We start from the raw sequence: 21,883 nt of genomic DNA, 5'->3' as shown, positions 1-21,883 counted from the left end.
GTATGTGTGTGTGTGTATATGTACATCAGATGGACAGTGTCCGTGAAAGTTTATGCCAGAATAAATGTGTAAGCCTTAAGATACCAAGAGACTCTTTGTTGTTCTTGCTGCAAGAAACTAACATGGCTACCCCTCTTGAAACAATGGGGGTAGGGGGAAGGATGTGCAAAACCATTGGGTTTTGTCGGATTCTTCAGCACTAAGAATTTTTTAAAATCCTGCAGATGAAACGCCTTAAAGCTGTAATCCGTTGCACACCTGGAGTCCAAGGTATGGTCTGAAGGTACATGATCTTTGCTAATGCTCATCTCAACAGGTCTGGTCTGATGAGTGCCAGGATATTTATTTATTTATTTATTTATTTCATTTCTATTCCGCCCAATAGCCGAAGCTCTCTGGGCGGTTCACAAAAATTAAATCCAAGCAACACACAATAAAACAATTTAAAATATACAGAACATTAAAGCCACAATATAACAATACAACCACAATAAAACCTAGCAGCAGTGCAGGAGTTTAAAATACAGATTTAAAACAGCAAAGATAAAAATTTAGAAAGCTAAAATGCTAAAATGCCTGGGAAAATAAAAAGTTCTTCACCTGGCGCCGAAGGGAATACAATGTAGGCGCCAGGCGAACCTCACTAGGGAGCTCATTCCAGAGCCGGGGTGCCACAGCAGAAAAAGCCCTCCTCCTAGTAGCCACCCGCCTCACTTCCTTTGGCAGGGGCTCACGGAGAAGGGCCGCTGATGATGATCTTAAGGTCCGGGCAGGCACATATGGGAGGAGGCGATCCTTCAGGTAACCTGGCCCCAAGCCGTTAAGGGCTTTGAATGTTAACACCAGCACTTTGAATTGGGCCCGGAAATGGACTGGCAGCCAGTGCAGCTGGAAAAGTACTGGCGTAATATGAGCTTGCAGGCCAGTCCCTGTTAACAATCTTGCTGCCCTATTTTGGACCAGCTGAAGTTTCCGGACCGTTTTCAAAGGCAGCCCCACGTATAACGCATTGCAGTAATCCAGACGAGAAGTTATCAGAGCATGGATAACTGTAGCAAGGCTATCTCTGTCCAGATAAGGGCGTAGTTGGTATACCAGCCTAAGCTGATAAAAAGTGCTCCGTGCCACTGAGTTCACCTGTGCCTCAAGTGACAGTTCTGGATCCAAGAGCACCCCCAAACTACGAACCTGATCTTTTAGGGGGAGTGCAACCCCCTCCAGAACAGGTTGAATATCACCTAGCCGGGCAGATGAACCACCCACTAACAGTACCTCCGTCTTGTCTGGATTGAGTTTCAGTTTATTGGCCCTCATCCAGTCCATTACCGTGCCCAGGCACTGATTCAGAGCAGTCACTGCCTCACCTGGTTTTGATGTAAAAGAGAGGTAGAGCTGGATGTCATCTGCATATTGATGGCACCTCAGCCCACACCTCCGGATAACCTCCCCCAGCGGTTTCATGTAGATGTTAAACAGCATGGGGGATAAAATAGAGCCCTGTGGAACCCCATGGCACAATTGCCATGGCACAGAGCAGTAATCCCCCAGCACCACCTTCTGGAATCGGCCATCCAAGTAGGAGCGGAACCACTGTAGTGCAGTGCCTCCTACTCCCAACCCAGACAACCTATCCAGAAGGATACCATGGTCGATGGTATCGAAAGCCACTGAGAGGTCCAGGTGAATCAACAGGGTCGCACTCCCCCTGTCCCTCTCCTGGCAGAGGTCATCCCACAGGGTGACCAAGGCAGTTTCCGTTCCAAAACCAGGCCTGAAGCCCGATTAAAATGGACCTAGATAATCCGTTTCATTCAACAGTGCCTGGAGCTGTCCTACAACACCCGCTTAAGCACCTTGCCCAGGAAGGGGATGTTGGCCACTGGCCTATAATTGTTAACATCCTCTGGGTCCAGGTTAGGCTTTTTCAGGAGTGGTCTAATTACTGCCTCTTTTAAAGCGGCAGGCACCACTCCCTCTCTCAAGGAGGAATTTACAACCTCCTGGACCCAGCCGGACAACCCCTCCTTGTTTGATTTAATAAGCCATGAAGGGCAAGGGTCAAGCACACAAGTGGTCGATCGGACTTGGCCATGCACCTTGTCCGCATCCTCAGGCCTCAGTAACTGAAACTCATCCAATAAAACTGGACCAGACGGTGCTCTGAACGCCTCTACCAATGGAATTTCATTAATGGTGGTGTCCAATTCATGACGAATCTGAGCGACTTTATCCTCAAAGTGCCGTGCAAACTCGTCACAGCGTGCTACCGAGGGTTCCACCATCTCTCTCCCTGGCCCAGAATGTAACAGGCCGCGAACCACTCGGAAAAGCTCCGCTGGACGACACTAAGAAGATGTAATGCTGGTGGAAAAGAACTGTCTCTTTGCCACCCTCACCGCCACAGAGTAGGCTCGATAGTGGGCTCTTACCTGTGTTCGGTCAGACTCAGCACGAGTTTTCCTCCACCTGCGTTCTAGCCGTCTCCCCTCTTGCTTCATTGCCCTCAGCTCAGGTGTATACCAAGGAGCTGGCCGGGCTCTGCTCAGAGGGAGAGGGTGCTTGGGCGCGATCGTGTCAACCGCCCGAGTCATCTCTGCATTCCACAGAGCGACCTGGGCTTTGACAGGAGCACCAGCCATACCAGCAGGAAAATCCCCCAGAGCCCTCTGGAATCCATCAGAATCCATTAATCTCCGGGGGCGGACCATTTTAATAGGTCCCCCACCCTTGCAGAGGGGAAAGGCTGCCAGGAGTCTAAACCTCAGCAGGAAGTGATCTGACCATGACAAAGGGACAGATGTTAATTCCTCCACTTTCAGATCACCATCCTCCTGCCCAGTCGAGAAAACCAGATCAAGCGTGTGTCCTTTTGTATGCGTTGGGCTGATGACATGTTGGGACAGCCCCATGGTTGTCATGGCGGCCATGAAGTCCTGAGCCGCCCCGGATATAGTGGCCTCGGCATGGAAGTTGAGATCCCCCAGGACCATCATCCTGGGGGTCCTCAACACCAAGTCCGAGACCACCTCCGTCAGCTCAGGCAGGGAGTCTGATGGGCAGCGGGGTGGGCGGTACACCAACAGAATCCCCAATCTGTCCTGGGTACCCAACACAAGCTACAAACACTCAAGATCTGCGCTTGAATGAGCAGGAAGCCTGGAGAGGGAGATGGAATTCCTATAGACCACGGCAACCCCCCCTCCCCGACCCTCAAGTCGGTGTTGGTGCTGCACCGAGTACCCAGGAGGGCACAGCTGGGAGAGAGTGACCCCTCCCAGTTCCCCCACCCAGGTCTCAGTAATACATGCCAGGTCAGCCCCCCCATCCACAATCAAATCATGGATGAGGGAGATTTTATTTTGGACCGACCTGGCATTCAGCAGCAGCACCACCAGACCCGAGGGCAGACTGGTAAGGCTGCCAGGAACCATCAGGTTGGGGGAAGAACCAGAAGAGGGGACAGCTGTAAGGTGTCTAGCCCCTCTTCTCCTCATCTGGCCTGTTAATCCCACAACGCCATACCTCCCCCTGCCCGTGACCACAGTTATGGTGGCACCTCTCTGACTCCCTGAGTTGCCCAATAGTCCTCCCAGGCACATATTAAAATGTTAAGATATAAATAGCACAACAGTTTAAAAGAATATAAAAGAGAAAAGAGATAAAAGAGAACAGCAGCTAAGAAGGAGCAGATAAAGTCCACGTTTGCCTCTTTCCCCTTGTCTTTAAAGCTGCTGCCCTCTGCTGCCGCTATTTGCTGCTGGTATTGTGGCTGCTGGTGTGTCTGGAGAAGCAGGTGGGTAGGTCTTCAGGTCCTACGCGACTCCAAGTGCGACGCTAAGTGCTCCTTCCCGAGCAGCCTCTGGCAGCCCCGCCTTAAGTACCTGTGGCAGGGGCAGAAGCAGGCTCAGGTTCAGGATCACCCGGTGCAGCTGCTGGCTGGTCCTCCCATGCATACCTCCTTGAACTCCATTGGAGGAAAGGTGGGAGATACACATACTAAAGACATTACTTGAAAGAAAACCCCACTGGATGCATTGTGATGTTTACTTTGCAGTCTTATGCATTTCTACTTAGATTCCAGAGATTCTTATGTTTCAGAACATGTCCCCTTGATTTCACTGGGGCTTACTCACAATTAAATGAGTATAGGATTGCAGCTTTACTGTCATAGGATTGGGCTGTGGAACTCCAGGTAGAGAACAGTATCAAAATACAAAAATAGTCAGAATCAGAATGGTAATTTGACATCTTTCCAGGTCTAGTACTTTTCACATGTACCCAAAGGTCTCAGATGCCTCAGAGTTTTTTTGCTATCATCTTCTCAGACCAACAAGTGGTTACAGGACACTGCAGTTCCATCATGGACAGTTAAGAGCAAAGTCCTGTCATCATAAGAACATAAGAAGAGCTGTGCTGCATGGATCAGACGATTATTTATTTATTTATTTATTTATTATATTTCTATACTGCCCCATAGCCGAAGCTCTCTGGGCGGTTTACAAAAGTTAAAACATTAAAATACAAGATACAAAGTTTAAAAACCATTTACATAAAAATGTATGGACAGTATATACAAAGATACAACTAAAAACAACTTTGAACTAAAAACAATTTTTAAAGCAACACTGCTTAAAACAGTATACAAAAGTCAGCAAAAGGAACAAGGGTTCTAAAAAGGGAAGGCCTGCCAGAATAATAGCATATTTAATGCCTGCTTAAAAACCTTCAACTAGGTCAGCAGGCGCATTTCAGCTGGCAGGTCATTCCATAATTGAGGAAAGCAAAAGGTCCTCTTGCGTATGGCTGCCAATCTCACATTAGGCAGCTGCAGCAGATAGCCCTCAGAGGGCCTTAGGTGGTGGACTGGGACATAAGGCTCCATCTACATAGAAATGGAATGAGAAGCGCTTTCTGGTTATATCCAGGTTTTCATGAAATTGCTTTGGTCCATCAGGGGCACACGAAGCAAGAAAAGCGGAGTATAAAAAGGTAAAAGGTAAAGGTGTCCCCAACCAGTCGTGTCCGACTCTAGGGTGCGGTGCTCATCCCTGTTTCTAAGTCAAAGAGCCAGCGCTGTCCGAAGACGCTTCCGTGGTCATGTGGCCGGCATGACTGAACACCGAGGCGCACGAAACGCTGTTAGGGGCCGCAGTGGCTTAGTGGTTAAGACGCTGAACTGCAGACTGGAAGGTCGGCAGGACAGCAGTTCAAGACCCGAGTGCTGCGTGACGGAGTGAGCTCCCGTCTTCAGTCCCAGCTTCTGCCAACCTAGTAGTTCGAAAGCAAGAAATTGCAAGTAGATAAATAGGTACCGCTTCGGCGAGAAAGGTAAAAGCGGAGTATACATTACCTAAAAACCTGCTTTCATGGGTCACAGAGCACTTGAAACCCCCATACTTCGTGGTTGGGTGGGTGGAGTAGAGCTGAACGTCATCAACACTGTATGTGCTGTTCAGTGAATGAGAGAGGCTTGTTCCCTGCCCTTGTCCACGCTCCCCTGCTCAGAGAAGTTTACTGGAAGTGATGGATCACTGCCTTGTTGTGGCGAAGGGGCTTGCGTAACTCAGTGAAGCCATAAGCTATGCCGTGCAGGGCCACCCAAGACGGACAGGTCATGGCAGAGAGTTCTGACAAAATGTGGTCCACTGGAGAAGGAAATGGCAACCCACTCCAGTATTCTTGCCAAGAAAACCCCATGGAACATATCACAAGGCTAAAAGATATGACGCTGGAAGATGAGCCCCTCAGGTCGGAAGGTGTCCAATATACTGCTGGGGAAGAGCAGAAGGTATTTCCAAGTAGCGCCAGAAAGAGTAAAGCGGCTGGGCCAAAGCCGAGAGGACACTCAGCTGTGGGTGTGTCTGGCGGTGAAAAGAAAATCCGATGCTGTAAAGAACAATATTGTTTAGGAACCTGGAATGTCAGATCAATGAATCAAGGTAAGCTGGAGGTGGTCAAACATGACATGGCAAGATTGGACATCGACATCTTGGGAATCAGCGAACTAAAATGGACAAGCATGGGCGAATTTAATTCAGGTGACCATTATATCTACTACTGTGGGCAAGAATCCCTTAGAAGAAATGGAGTAGCACTCATAGTCAACAAAAAGGTAGGAAAAGCAGTACTGGGGTACAATCTCAAAAACGATAGAATGATCTCAGTACGAATCCAAGGCAAACCATTCAACATCACAGTAATTCAGGTCTATGCCCCAACCACTGATGCCAAAGAAGCTGAGGTTGATCGGTTTTATGAAGACCTACAACACCTTCTAGAACTAACACCAAAAAAAGATGTCCTCTTCATCATAGGGGATTGGAATGCTAAAGTAGGAAGTCAAGAAATCACCGGGATAACAGGCAAGCATAGCCTTGGTGTACAAAATGAAGCAGGACAAAGGCTAATAGAGTTTTGCCAAGAGAACACGCTGATCATAGCAAACACTCTTTTCCAACAGCACAAGAGGCGACTCTACACATGGACATCACCAGATGGTCAATATCGAAATCAGATGGATTATGTACTTTGCAGCCAAAGATGGAGAAGCTCTATACAGTCAGTCAAAACAAGACCTGGAGCTGACCTTGGCTCAGATCATGAGCTGCTTCTTGCAAAATTTCGGCTTAAATTGAAGAATGTTGGGAAAACCACTAAACCATTCAGGTATGACCTAAATCATATCCCTTATGAATATACAGTGGAGGTGAGGAATAGATTTAAGGGATTAGACCTGATAGACAGAGTGCCTGAGGAACTATGGACGGAGGTCCATAACATTGTTCAGGAGGCAGCAACTAAATTCATCCCAAAGAAAAAGAAATGCAAGAAAGCCAAATAGCTGTCAGATGAGGCTTTACAAGTAGCTGAGGAATGAAGGGAAGCGAAAAGCAAGGGAGAAAGGGGAAGATATATCCAACTGAATGCAGAGTTCCAGAGAATAGCAAGGAGAGATAAGAAGGCCTTCTTAAATGAACAACGCAAAGAAATCGAGGAAAACAACAGAATGGGAAAGACTAGAGATCTCTTCAAGAAAATCGGAGATATTAAGGGAACGTTTTGTGCAAAGACAGGCATGATAAAGGAGAAAGAAGGCAGGGACCTAACAGAAGCAGAGGAGATTAAGAAGAGGTGGAAAGAATACACAGAAGAACTATACAGGAAAGATCTTAATGTCCCTGATAGCCATGATAGTGTGGTCACGGAACTTGAGCCGGACATCCTCGAGAGTGAAGTCAAGTGGGCCTTAGGAAGCATTAGTAACAACAAAGCTAGCAGAGATGACAGTATTCCAGCTGAGCTATTTAAAATCCTAAAAGATGATGCTGTTAAAGTGCTGCACTCAATATGCCAACACATTTGGAACACTCAACCGTGGCCACAAGACTGGAAAAGGTCAGTTTACATTCCAGTTCCAAAGAAGGGCAATGCCAAAGAGTGTTCAAACTACCGTACAATTGCGCTCATTTCACATGCCAGCAAGGTTATGCTCAAAATCCTACAAGCTAGGCTTCAGCAGTATGCGAACCAAGAACTACCGGAAGTACAAGCTGGGTTTCGAAGAGGCAGAAGAACTAGAGATCAAATCGCCAACTTTCGCTGGATCATGGAGAAAGCAAGAGAATTCCAGAAAAACGTCTATTTCTGCTTCATTGACTACGCTAAAGCCTTTGATTGTGTGGATCACAACAAACTGTGGCAAATTCTTAAAGTGATGGGAGTACCAGACCACCTTACCTGTCTCCTGAGAAACCTGTACGAGGGTCAAGAAGCAACAGTAAGAACCAGACATGGAACAACCGATTGGTTCAAAATTGGGAAAGGAGTACGACAAGGCTGCATATTGTCACCCTGCTTATTTAACTTATATGCAGAGTACATCATGAGAAATGCCGGGTTGGATGAATCAGAGGTCGGAATTAAGATTGCTGGGAGAATTATCAACAACCTCCGATATGCAGACGATACCACCCTAATGGCAGAAAGCGAAGAGGATCTCAAGAGCCTCTTGTTGAGGGTGAAAGAGGAGAGTGCAAAAGCTGGTTTGAAACTCAACATTAAAAAAACTAAGATCATGGCATCTGGCCCCATCACTTCCTGGCATATAGAAGGGGAAGAAATGGAAGCAGTGACAGATTATACTTTCTTGGGCTCCAAGATCACCGCAGACGGTGACTGTAGCCATGAAATTAAAAGACGCTTGCTCCTTGGGAGGAAAGCTATGGCCAACCTAGACAGCATAGTAAGAAGCAGAGACATCACCTTGCCGACAAAGGTCCGTCTAATCAAAGCTATGGTTTTCCCAGTAGTAATGTATGGCTGTGAGAGCTGGACTATAAGGAAGGCTGAGCGCCGAAGAATTGATGCTTTCGAACTGTGGTGCTGGAGAAGACTCTTACGAGTCCCCTGGACTGCAAGGAGGTCAAATCAGTCCATCCTAAAGGAAATCAACCCTGAGTGCTCATTGGAAGGACAGATACTGAAGCTGAAGCTCCAATATTTTGGCCACCTAATGCGAAGAGAAAACTCCCTGGAAAAGACCCTGATTATGGGAAAGACTGAAGGCAAAAGGAGAAGGGGACGGCAGAGGATGAGATGGCTAGATAGCATCACGGATGCAATGAATATGAACTTGAGCACGCTCCGGGAGAGAGCGCAGGACAGGAAGGCCTGGCGTGCTATGGTCCATGGGGTCACGAAGAGTCGGACACGACTGAACGACTGAACAACAACAAAAAAGCCTTTGATTGTGTGGATCACAACAAACTCTGGTAAATTCTGAAAGAGATGGGGGTACCAGACCACCTGACCTGTCTCCTGAGAAACCTGTACGAGGGTCAAGAAGCAATAGTAAGAACCAGACATGGAACAACCGATTGGTTCAAAATTGGGAAAGGAGTACGACAAGGCTGCATATTGTCGCCCTGCTTATTTAACTTATATGCGGAGTATATCATGAGAAACGCCAGGTTGGATGAATCACAGGTCGGAATTAAGATTGCCGGGAGAATGATCAACAACCTCAGATATGCAGACGATACCACCCTAATGGCAGAAAGCGAAGAGGATCTAAAGAGCCTCTTGTTGAGGGTGAAAGAGGAGAGTGCAAAAGCTGATTTGAAACTCAACATTAAAAAAACTAAGATCATGGCATCTGGCCCCATCACTTCCTGGCATATGGAAGGGGAAGAAATGGAAGCAGAGACAGATTTTATTTTCTTGGGCTCCAAGATCACCGCAGATGGTGACTGTAGCCATGAAATTAAAAGACGCTTGCTCCTTGGGAGGAAAGCTATGGCCAACCTAGACAGCATAGTAAGAAGCAGAGACATCACCTTGCCGACAAAGGTCCGTCTAATCAAAGCTATGGTTTTCCCAGTAGTAACGTATGGCTGTGAGAGCTGGACTATAAGGAAGGCTGAGCGCCAAAGAATTGATGCTTTCGAACTGTGGTGCTGGAGAAGACTCTTACGAGTCCCCTGGACTGCAAGGAGGTCAAATCAGTCAGTCCTAAAGGAAATCAACCCTGACTGCTCATTGGAAGGACAGATACTGAAGCTGAAGCTCCAATATTTTGGCCACCTAATGTGAAGAGAAAACTCTCTGGAAAAGACCCTGATGCTGGGAAAGACTGAAGGCAAAAGGAGAAGGGGACGGCAGAGGATGAGATGGCTAGATAGCATCACTGATGCAATGAATATGAACTTGAGCACGCTCCGGGAGAGAGCGCAGGACAGGAAGGCCTGGCGTGCTATGGTCCATGGGGTCACGAAGAGTCGGACACGACTGAACGACTGAACAACAAAAGTTTACCCCACACCTCTCTACTCTCATCCACCATTGGGATATTGTGAAAGATTAAAAGATACTGCGCTATTGTGAATGGGAAAAATGGGTTACATAATCTGAATGGGTGAAACAGCTACTGCACTATTCTGAATGACTGAAACAGCGCTTCTGTGATTTTCTGAATGGGAAGAACAGGCTGCAAACTGTGAATGGGTAAAGCAGCTACTGCACTATTGTGAATTCCCGAAACAGCGCTACTGCGATTTTCTGAATGGGAAAAACAGGCTACATACAGTGAATGCAGAAAGCAGCTACTGTGCTGTTGTGAATGCTTGAAACAATGCTGTTTCAATACTTTGATACTGTGAATTGGAAAAAGAGGCCAGATATTGTGAATCGGAAAGCAGCCCTACTGGGAACAGGGAAAAAGAGGGAATGGGGCGGAGGCGTCAGCCCCACCTCTTGACCAGGTCACTGCCAGGTCACAGAAATAGGGATGCCCAGGATTTAATGCAGGGGCACACTACAGTGGAACTGCGCAGGAGCTGCCTTTAAGGAGAAAAGACGCACTAAAAGGACATTCCGAAAATGCACCTTTTCCAGAGGAAAGCTGAAGTGTTGCTGCAGTTTGGCGAAAGCAACATCTGTCGCGAACGGCCCTAATGTGCTGTCACTCCACACTAAATTGGCCATGTAGATTGGGCCCAAGAGTCTGTCTAGTCTGGCATCCTGTTTTCCACAGTTCCCAACCAGATGCCGCTGGGAAGCCCACAAGTAGGGCATGAAGGTAACAGGCCTTCTCTGCTCTTGGTCCCTCCCCCCTGAGCAAGTGGCATATTGCCTTGAAACAACGAGGTTCTGCATAGTCATTCTGACTAATGTCCTGTCATCCTCTTATCCTCCATGAATTTGTCTTGTCCCCTTTAAAAGCCATCTAAGTCAATGGCCATCTCCACATTGTGAGGCAGCAAATTCCATAAATGAATTTCATATGGTGCAAAGAAGTACTTCCTTTTCTCTGCTCTGAATCTATTGCCAGTCAATTTCATTGTGCAACCCCATGTTCCAAAAACTGCTGTGTCCACAGGGGGAGAAAACTGAATCTCTGTCCACTTTCTCCATACCATTCATAATTTTATAAACTTTACAGGGGTCCCCAACAGTTTTGGGTCAGTGCGCACATTTGGAATTTTGAGTGTGAGATGGGTTCTCACAAAATGGCTGACAAGGAGGGGTTGACCAGTCACAAAACACCCATTTCCTAGAAGGCAAACTGGTGAAGCTAAAAGTAACTTACCCAAATACAAGGCAGAGGTGGGGGCTGAGCTCCAAAACACAAAAACACCCATTTGAACCCAGATAAAGATGGCGTTAGAGAGCAGCACTTTGCTTTGCAGCATACTTGCCTCCTAGTTAAAAAAAAAAAAAAGAGGGGCAGGGAACCTGGTGGGTACCAAGAGAGGTCTCAGTGGGCATATTGGTGTCAACAGGCCCCATGTTGGAAACCCCAGTTTTAGCCTTTTTCCTCATAGGGAATGTGCTCCAGTCCAGTCATTTCGGTTGCTTGCTTCTGCACGTTTTCCAGCTTGGTGAAAGCTCTTTTTGAAATGGAGCAACCAGTTCAGTACCCGGTATTCCAAATGTGGCTACACCATCATTATGTATGAAGGCAGGTTAATACTGCAGTTTTATTCTTGGTGTCTTTCCTAATAACCTCTAGTATGGAATTTGCCATTTTAAATATTCCAGACAATATTAAGTATTCCACACAAGAGATTGTTGACCTGAAAGTTTGCAGAATATTTAACACATAGCCTGACTCTAGTAAAGTATATCCTTGCATTTTCAATTTCTGTTCTGGCATCCTTCTCTCTTATGTGAGTTTAGAGTGCCCTCTTCTGCATGACACTGGCACACCAGTACTAAATATTTTGCTTCCTATGGGTAGGAAAACAGCCCCTTTTCTAAAATCTTGGTTCTTGGATTTTCAAAAGGGTGACTTTTTTTTTTCTTTTCACTTTTTGGTTCAAACAATTTGGCTTTAAAAAATTGCTACATGTTACTTAGGTTGGAGGGAGCAAGAACACCTCGCCCGCAACAGAGCCCAATAATCTTTAGAGGTCTAGGATATTTTTAAAGCTTTATAAGCAACTGGCAGCAGAAAGTAAGGTGACTGGATGCAAAAGAGATCAACTTTTAATAGTTGTATAGAAGAGAAAATTTCAGCAGGTATAGGTTGCATGACAAGCTAAACCTATGGAAATTACCTCTTCTGCACAACTATTAAAGGTGCAGGAGCCCTGTTCTTTTTTGTGTCTGGCCATCCTAGCAGGAAATGACCTTTCACAGTTACTCCTTACCCTAACTGTCAGCTTCAAAATGGCAGTATTATTGTAATTATGTTTCTTGAGAACTTTTCAGAGTATTGGCCAAAATCTTAATTCAACAACATTTCAGATCAGTTCAACCTGTTGCCACATTTTGCCCCCCAAATATTCTCTCTGATTTTTTGATGCCTAAAAATCACAGAGATGCAAACATGATATATTGGTTATAATACAATGACCTTAGGGTTTTGTTTTGTTTTTAGCAATCAAAATATATCAAACCCTGTCTGCAATTAAAAAATAATAAGCATTTGCCGATAATTTCATTTTGAATGTTACAAAAGACTCCCAGCTTTTGTTCAGCTTTAGTAGTAACCAGAAATTAATAAGAAATAAATATAGTAAGGATCAAAGTGTATAAAAAGTGATGATTGCGTAAGGGAGAGGATAAACAATATTGTTTGCATAATCTAGCGCAACCTTGTACATAAGCTCACCTGAAAACATTTTTACTAGCCTGCTAAGAGGCAGGTAGCCCGCATTTCCATGCTGGCTGCATTGGAAGGGATGCCCCCTCCTCCATGGCCAGCATGGAAACCCAGGTTATTACTATTAGCCTCTTAACAGGCTACTAAAAAAAATGCCTTCCGTCCAGTGGACTGGCAGGGGAGGAACAGAGAGATCCATCACTACACCAGTCGCCTCACTTCCCCTTACTGAATTACTCACCTTTGGCTAGTCTAGCCAAATGCATGGCTAGTCTAGCCCTTATGATAAAGGTTTATAAAACTATGAATAGCGTGGGAGGGAGGAAGGTGTTTTTCCCTGTCTCATAATCTTAGAGATCAGTATTAGTATAATAGAGGTTGCAGAGGGAAAGTAAAGGAGGCAGAAGAAGGAGAGGGAAGTGCCTTATCCCTCTAACCAGTCCACTGACCCCCCCTTTCCGCCTTCTCTTTCTAATCCCCAAGACCCCATCACTTTCCCTTGCTGTTGGGGGGGGGGCAGCCCAAGGTTTGATGCTGCCTTTGTTGTTGTTTATTCGGTCAGTTGCTTCCGACTCTTCGTGACTTCATGGACCAGCCCATGCCAGAGCTTCCTGTCGGCTGTCGCCACCCCCAGCTCCCCCAAGGTCGAGTCCATCACCTCCAGAATATCATCCTTCCATCTTGCCCTTGGTCGGCCCCTCTTCCTTTTGCCTTCCACTTTCCCTAGCATCAGCATCTTCTCCAGGGTATCCTGTCTTCTCATGATGTGGCCAAAGTACTTCAGTTTTGCCTTTAAGATCATTCCAGCAAGTGAGCAGTCTGGCTTTATTTCCTGGAGTATGGACTGGTTTGATCTTCTTGCAGTCCAAGGCACTCTCAGAATTTTCCTCCAGCACCACAGTTCAAAAGCATCTATTTTCCTTCGCTCAGCTTTCCTTATGGTCCAGCTCTCTCAGCCATAGGTTACTACAGGGAATACCATTGCTTTCACTATGCGGACCTTTGTTGTCAGTGTGATGTCTCTGCTCTTAACTATTTTATCAAGATTTGTCATTGCTCTCCTCCCAAGAAGTAAACGTCTTCTGATTTCCTGGCTGCAGTCAGCATCTGCAGTAATCTTTGTGCCTAGAAAGACAAAGTCTGTCACTGCCTCCACATTTTCTCCCTCTATTTGCCAGTTATCAATCAAGCTGGTTGCCATAATCTTGGTTTTTTTGAGGTTTAACTGCAACCCAGCTTTTGCACTTTCTTCTTTCACCTTCATCATGAGGTTCCTCAGCTCCTTCTCGCTTTCAGCCATCAAAGTGGTATCATCTGCATATCTGAGATTGTTAATGTTTCTTCCAGCGATTTTCACTCCAGCCTTGGCTTCATCAAGCCCAGCACGTCGCATGATGTGTTCTGCATACAGGTTGAATAGGTAGGGTGAGAGTATACAACCCTGCCGTACTCCTTTCCCAATCTTAAACCACTCCGTTGTTCCGTGGTCTGTTCTTACCGTTGCTACTTGGTTGTTATACAGATTCCTCAGGAGGCAGACAAGATGACTTGGTATCCCCATACCACCAAGAACTTGTCATAATTTGTTATGATCCACACAGACAAACAGAAATAGATGTTTTTCTGAAACTCCCTGGCTTTCTCCATTATCCAGCAGATATTGGCAATTTGGTCTCTAGTTCCTCTGCCTTTTCTAAACCCAGTTTGTCGATCTGGCAATTCTCGTTCCATGAATTGCTGGAGTCTACCTTGCAAGATCTTGAGCATTACCTTACTGGCATGTGAAATAAGCGATAGTTTGAACATTCTTTGGTGCTTCCCTTTTTTGGTATGGGGATATATGTTGATCTTTTCCAATCTGTTGGCCATTCTTGTGTTTTCCAAATTTGCTGGCATATGGCATGCATCACCTTGACAGCATCATCTTGCAAGATTTTAAACAGTTCAGCTAGGATACCGTCATCTCCTGCTGCCCTGTTATTAGCAATGCTTCTTAAGGCCCATTCAGCTTCACTCTTCAGGATTAGGGGTGCATGAAAGTCACTTACCTGGTCTCGCAGCTTGCTTCGCGGTGGGGGGGAGGCGCTTCGCTGCTCCCCCCGAAGTTCAGGCCAGGGGGGGAGACTTCCCTCCTCACCCGGCTGAAATTCAGGCTGGGGGGGAGGCTTCCCACCTCGCCCGGCCGAAATTCAGGCCGGGGAGAAGCGCCCCGTCTCCCCGGCCGCGAACTTCAAAAGGGAAAAAAAAAAACGCCCCTGTGATAGGCTACGTAACGATTAACGTAGCCTATCATGGCTAGATCTGCAAAGTCAGCCGTGATAGGCTACGTTAATCGTCACATAGCCTATCACGGGTGACTTTGAAAAAAAAAAAAAAGCACGTACACAAATGGCGGCCCCCATAGGGAGCCGCCATTCACGTTCTTTATTTGGTCCCTGTAGTCTATGTAAAGATTTATGTAGACTACGGCGAAAATAAGGGCAATGCTTACCTATCACAGGGGCGTGTTTTTTTTTTACTTTGCTTGTAATGGCGGCGGTGGCAGCCGGTCGAAAGATCGGCTGCCGCCCCCGCCCCTGACGAAGACCTGCTGAACCGCCGCCGGGACCCGCCGCCGGGAGGGACATTCGTGAAAGGTAAGTCCCATCCTGGCGGGGGGTGGGGGGGCGGAGAATTTCTCCCCGAACAACCTTCGGAGGACCGAATGCGTTGGCGCTCGGCCCCCCGAAGTTTCAGGGAGAAATTCTCCCCCATCCCTATAATTAGGATGTCTGGCTCTAGCTCACTAACCACACGGTCAAATCTGTCCCCGATTTTATTATCCTTCCTATACAGATCTTCTGTATATTCTTGCCACTTTTTCTTGATCTCTTCTGCTTCTGTTAGGTCCTTGCCATCTTTGTTTTTGATCATACCCATTTTTGCCTGGAATTAACCTCCGATGTTTCTAATTTTCTGGAAGAGGTCTCTTGTCCTTCCTATTCTATTACCTTCTTCCGCTTCCACAAATTGCTTGTTTAAAAATAATTCCTTATCTCTTCTGGCTAACCTCTGGAATTTTGCATTTAATTGGGCATATCTCCCCCTATCACTGTTGCCTTTTGCTCTCCTTTCTTGGGCTGCTTCCAGTGTCTCAGCAGACAGCCATCTTGCCTTCTTGATTTTCTTTTTCTTTGGGACGTTTTTTGTTGCCGCCTCCAATGTTGCGAACTTCTGTCCATAGTTCTTCCGGGACCCTATCTACTAAATCTAGTCCCTTAAATCTATTCTTCACCTCCACTGCATATTCATGAGGAATATTCATGAGCTCATATGTAACTGATCTGTGGGCCTTCCCTATTCTCTTTAGTCTGATTCTAAATTGTGCAATAAGAAGTTCGTGATCTGAACTACAATCAGCTCCAGGTCTTGTTTTTACCAACTGCATAGATGTCTGCCACCTTTGGCTACAAAGGATGTAGTCAATCTGATTTCGGTGTCGACCGTCTGGTGAAGTCCATGTATAAAGTCGTCTCTTAGGTTGTTGGAAGAAATCGTTTGTTATGCACAGTGAGTTGTCTTGGCAAAATTCTATCAGCCTATGTCCTGCTTCATTTTGTTCTCCCAGACCATGCTTGCCTGTAATTCCAGGTGTCATTTGACTACCCACCTTAGCATTCCAGTCTCCTGTAATGAAAATAACATCTTTGTTTGGCGTACTATCCAGTAGGTGCTGCAGATCCTCATAGAACTGATCTACTTCTGCTTCTTCAGCATTTGTGGTTGGGGCATATATTTGGATCACTGTGATGTTAAATGGCTTACCCTGAATTCGAATTGAGATCATTCTGTCATTTTTTGGATTGTATCCAAGCACTGCTTTAGCCACTTTATTATTAATTATGAAGGCTACTCCATTTCTTCTGTGGTCCTCTTGTCCACAGTAGTAGATCTGGTGGTCATTTGATGTGAAGTGGCCCATTCCAGTCCATTTCAGTTCACTGACACCCAAAATGTCTATATTTAATCTTGACATCTCCCCAATAACCACATCCAATTTGCCCTGGCTCATGGATCTTACATTCCAGGTTCCTATGGTGTGTTGATCTTTAGAACATCGGATTCGTCATTCACCACCAGCACCATCGGCTGCTAGCCGTCCTTTCGGGTTTGAGCTAGCTGTGTCCTCACATCTGGGGCTAGTTGAACTTATCCTCTGTTCCTCCCCAGTAGCATTTTGACCATCTTCTGACCTGGGAGTCCCATCTTCCGATGGTATACCGACATATCTCTGGTTGTACTGATCCATTTAGTTTTCATGGCAAGAATACTGGGGTGGGTTGCTGTTTCCTTCCCCAGGGATTGTATTTAGTCTGACCTCTCCACCATGACCTTCCCGTCTTGGGTGTCCCTTCACGGTTTAGCTCATGACGTCATTGAGGTGCTCAAGCTTCAGCACCACGACAAGGTAACCATCTCCTTTGCTGAAGTGATGCTGCCTTAGGCAAATTGAAATCTGTGCCATCTCACATCTTGAGCAGCATAACAATAGCACATTCAATTGTGCTGTTTTTCTCCACACTTTCACTTAGCTGCTTCCTGCCCTTTCCATCGGAATCTATGCCCTGGGGCAACCAGTAGAACCCAGAAGGCTTTGGAATGCTGGGGAATGTAACCCAGCTGCTGAGCTGCTCAGTGGCCTCTGTGATTCTCCTGCAAAAGCCTAGGGCCTCAGCAGTGGCCTTCCCGCCAAGGCATATCCATCACAGCGGTGGGGGGTGGAATGCTGGCACCATAGGCAATTGCATGGTTTGCTTGTGGGGTGAAGCCGGCCCTGCAGCTGTTACCAGTGGCTGCTGGCACTCCAGCCCCACTCTCTTGCATTCCTTTATGATATTGTGTAAGGCAGCCTTCCCCAACCTAAGGCTCTCCAGATGGCTTGGACTGCAATTCCCATCATCCCCAGCCAGCAGCAATGCAGGTATGTAGAAGAGGGGATGGCCATAGACTGGAAGCTTAGGAGTGGAGATTGGACAGTCCTCCAAACAAGGGCCTCAGCCCTGCTAAACTGAATCATGACATGCAGGACGATACATGCAGTGCTTATCCAGAAGCAAGTCTCACTGTTTTTGGTGAGGTTTACTCCCAGGAGTGTATAGGGTTGCTACCCAGGCTGGGAGTAACATAGGAGTAAACCTCATTGAATGCTGTGGGACTTACGTCTGAGTAGACATGCATACGATTGTGCTTTAAAGTGTGGCTCTCATGTTTCTATGTTGGCGGCCATCTCTCCCCGCCCCCCCCCCCCCAATAATACTCTAGGATGACTCAACTGCCAGGGGATTGGGGGCAAATGCAAATCTGGAAGCCACTCGGTGCCAGAGCACCAAATATATAGGTACAAAATAATTCTAACAATTTCACAGAAGGGAGACACAGGGCTTATGTCAAGGGTGGACCCTCCCAAGGTGCTTGGGCCCCAGCTTCTGCCCAGGCATGCCTCTTGGTGGTAACGGGTCTGGCCACAAGTCCCATTGAAAGCATTTGGAATGATCAATTCCAGGATAGCATTTGGACACACTCCTTATTTTCATTGGTTTGAATTTATATAGTAGAAACGATGTATGAGGAAGTTGAGTTATTATTTATTTTTAATTTTTATTAGTATTTCGTTAAACAAATTAAATTAATATATTTAAAGCATTAGGACTTAGGTAATCTATGGTTTACTTTTTTCATTGGTTTCAATGAGATGCATTACCAGTAATATTAAAATAACATTGACACTGTTACAGAGAGATATGTATATGGGGGATCTTCACTAGAGAATGTTCTTCAGTCTCTGACTTTTCTTCCCTCTTACAGCAAAGTGCCGCTATGCATTGGGCATGCAAGATCGTACCATCCCAGATGAGGCCCTCTCAGCGTCCAGTGCATGGTCTGACTCAACTGCCGCTAAACACAGCAGGTGATCATAGCTTTTAAACCATAAATGTTGAGCTTAACTGAACACCCATGCCTGACTTTAACCAGTGTGTTTTTTTAAAAAAAAACTTAAAAAAAATATGTGCCAATGAAAGCTGAATGTTGCAAATGAGCTTGCATCATGTGTACAGTTCACACATATTTGCTTATTTTTGCATGCTTTCTTCAGCATAACCAAAAAGTTGCAAGGGGCACTGAATCTCACTCTCTGACAATTGGAAATGTCGTTCAGTATGTGTATATATATGTACACACACACACACACACACACCAGCTTCTGAGATTTCACCAGAAATTACATTGCTGGCTTACTCTCAAGACAATTGTTGCAGCCTTAAGGGCTAGAAACCTGGCATTTATTTATATTTTTAAAAAAGTAAAAGTTGAGTCCGTACCAGTAAGGATTTTGCAGTTGTACAATATACTTGCAGAACACACATGCCCTGCTTGTATGCCATTGTAATCCATGTTATTTGTCTTCATAGAAATTAATTGCTGGACATATGCATATGATTTCTAATAGGCAATTGCCAGACCATAGACAGTTTTCACCTGTGGAGCTTGCACTGACTCTTACATGTGTTGGGCTTATAAAGGTGCTCTTAACTAGAATGCTCATTTGCATGACAAAGGCCTTTCCAAAGCTTTCTCTTCCTTATTATCAATCATTAGATGCTGATGAAAGGTTGTAAAATTTTAACCATCTTTCTCTGCTCCCCCTTCTTGCTCTCCAGGTTGGCGCTGAGTGAGGGGGATGGAGCCTGGTGCCCTGCAGGACCTGTGTACCCTAATGACGCTGAGTACCTGGAGATTGACCTGCGTCAGCTGCACTTCTTAACCTTGGTGGGGACGCAGGGTCGGCACGCAAGCGGCCATGGCAAGGAGTTTGCCCGTGCGTACCGGCTCCATTACAGCCGTGATGGGCACCGCTGGATGCCTTGGCGTGACCGGTGGGGCAACGAGGTAAGCAAGAGATAGAGCGGAATGAGCAAAGGCAAAGGCAGCAGCCAATGAGAATTGGGAAGCCGGCGGAACGTGTGGCTTCAGCGGAATCCACGGCAGAGCTACTCATCAGCTCAAATGCCAGACTAAGCTGGAATGTCACTGGTTAAAGGTGACAGTGACCAAGGCACTGAGTGCCTTAAAATGTAAAACTACAGACAAATAACATCTATAGGATGGACTATGATGATGTAACTGGGGGGAAACGCAGAGGCTCCGCATGTATTAAGAAAATAAATCCTATAATAAAAAAACTAAATTCTTCAACAATCAGAAATGAGACGGATTCTCATAAAATAATTTAAAGGTTTGAAGCAATTTGTTTCTTTGTTTTTAAGTGTTAACCAATGGGGTAGGAAGCTTTTGAATATAGGAGCAATGAGAGATGAAATTTAATAGGAATAAATGCCAAGTTCTGCACCTAGGAAAAAGAAGCCAAATGCACAGTTACAAGATGGGCGATACGTAGCTCAACAACACTACAAGCGAGAAGGATCTTGGAATTGTTGTTGATCACAAGCTGAATATGAGCCAACAATGTGATGTGGCTGCAAAAAAGGCAAATGCTATTTTGGGATTTTCCAAATCCCGTGAAGTATTAGTTCCCCTCTACTCAGCGCTGGTTAGGCCTCGTCTGGAGTACTGTGTCCAGTTCTGGGCACCGCACTTTAAGAAGGATGCAGACAAGCTGGAGAGGGTTCAGAGGAGGGCAACAAAGATGATCAGGGGACTGGAAACAAAGCCCTATGAAAAGAGACTGAAAGAACTGGGCATGTTTAGCCTTGAGAAGAGAAGACTGAGGGGAGATAGGATAGCGCTGTTCAAGTACTTGAAAGGTTGACACAGAAAGGAAGGCCAGGATCTCTTCTTGATCATCCCAGAATGCAGGACATGGAATAATGGGCTCAAGTGACAGGAAGCCAGATTCCAGCTGAACATCAGGAAAAACTTCCTGACTGTTAGAGCAATATGACAATGGAACCAATGACCTAGGGAGGTGGTGGGCTCTCCCACACTGGAGGCATTCAAGATGAGGCTGGACAGCCATCTGTTGGGGATGCTCTGACTTGGATTCCTGCATTGAGCAGGGGGTTGGACTTGATGGTCTTGTAGGCCCCTTCCAACCCTACTATTCTGTGATTCTATGATTCTAAGTTTAACTGTGGGGCTGGCGGGGAAGGGGGATAGGTGTGGAGGGGAAGGGAGGAAAAATTGTGTCATGTTGATGTTAAGGTAGTCTCTCTCCTCCCCATCCCCTCTCTTGATCTCCTCTGTTTCTATATCTTTTTAAAAGAATTTACCAGTCGTCCTCTGCCCCACCGCACTACCACCACTGCCAGTTTTCCTCCATCTCCATCAGAGCTAGAAACATGCTTTATGAACTAAAAGCAAACATTTCCCCAGGACTCCCTTCGAGAAGTAGCTGTCAGGGGGGTCACAAATACTTGTTGGGGTGGGGTAGGGAGTGTCAAACATCTTCATTTGGATCCTTGTTTTTCACTCTGTGGGTCTTTGAGGCTCCTAGATGCATGGAAAGCTGTGCCGATCATATGATTACTAATGTCTTGTTCTCACTCAGGTGGGAAATCTGTTTCTGGACCATCCCTGTTTCAGACTGCAAGTGGGGGCTGACATGAGGGAATGTGCCTCTCCACAAAACAAATCCTTGCAGATAGAAATCTAGCATGACAGGGAACAGGCTAGGCTAGAACTCTTCTTGCCGACCTGCCAGTTTTTTATGTGGAAGTAATTTTTTTCTATGGAGAAACATTCCATCTTGTTAGCCACCAAGGCACATTCTGAAGCGGGACAGCCCAGAGAAAGGTTGACCTCTCAGTGTGGACTGGAATTCTGTCTAATACAGAGAGAGGCGTTTTCCTAGCAAGCCAGGCAGATATGTTGGGTTATGTGCCATTTCTTTACGCGGTGTTAAAATGTAGAATTGACTCTCCAGATTCTTGAGAAATGACAGTGCCTGTCTCTTAGGTGATTTCGGGCAATGAAAATACAGAAGATGTGGTACTGAAGGATCTGGGCCCACCCATCATCGCCCGGTATGTCCGCTTCTATCCCCGTGCAGACCGCGTCATGAGTGTCTGCCTGCGTGTGGAGCTGTATGGCTGTGTCTGGAAAGGTGAGCGAACCAACCTTTGTACCCTTGACATACTACAGTGCCATTCAGCTTTCTCTTACACTCATGTATACCTGTAGAACCAGTGTGATATAACAACGAGAGTGCTGAACAGGGATTGGGGAGACCCGAGTTCAAATCTCCTCTCAGCCATCAAGCGCACTGAGTGACCCTGGGCCAGT

At 46.1% G+C, this 21,883-nt stretch overlaps 1 protein-coding gene across 2 annotated transcripts in view; it reads left to right on the top strand.

The window, feature by feature from the left end:
• The window catches only part of DDR1 (discoidin domain receptor tyrosine kinase 1), an 87,020-nt gene that overhangs the window by 29,336 nt on the left and 35,801 nt on the right, over window positions 1–21,883 (top strand). For both annotated transcript variants that reach the window (XM_084830479.1, XM_084830480.1), the window contains exons 3-5: window positions 18,449–18,551; window positions 19,303–19,531; window positions 21,557–21,704. In XM_084830479.1, the coding sequence (XP_084686605.1) occupies window positions 18,449–18,551; window positions 19,303–19,531; window positions 21,557–21,704 (480 nt within the window). The remainder of the gene's footprint in view (window positions 1–18,448; window positions 18,552–19,302; window positions 19,532–21,556; window positions 21,705–21,883) is intronic.

Source organism: Heloderma suspectum, chromosome 2 (genome assembly GCF_057233095.1).
Source record: "Heloderma suspectum isolate Gila_16-S chromosome 2, 16-S_ref, whole genome shotgun sequence".
Classification (NCBI taxonomy): Eukaryota; Metazoa; Chordata; class Lepidosauria; order Squamata; family Helodermatidae; genus Heloderma; species Heloderma suspectum.
The sequence above is the reverse complement of the archived record's forward strand: the minus strand, read 5'-3'. Positions and strand labels throughout refer to the sequence as shown.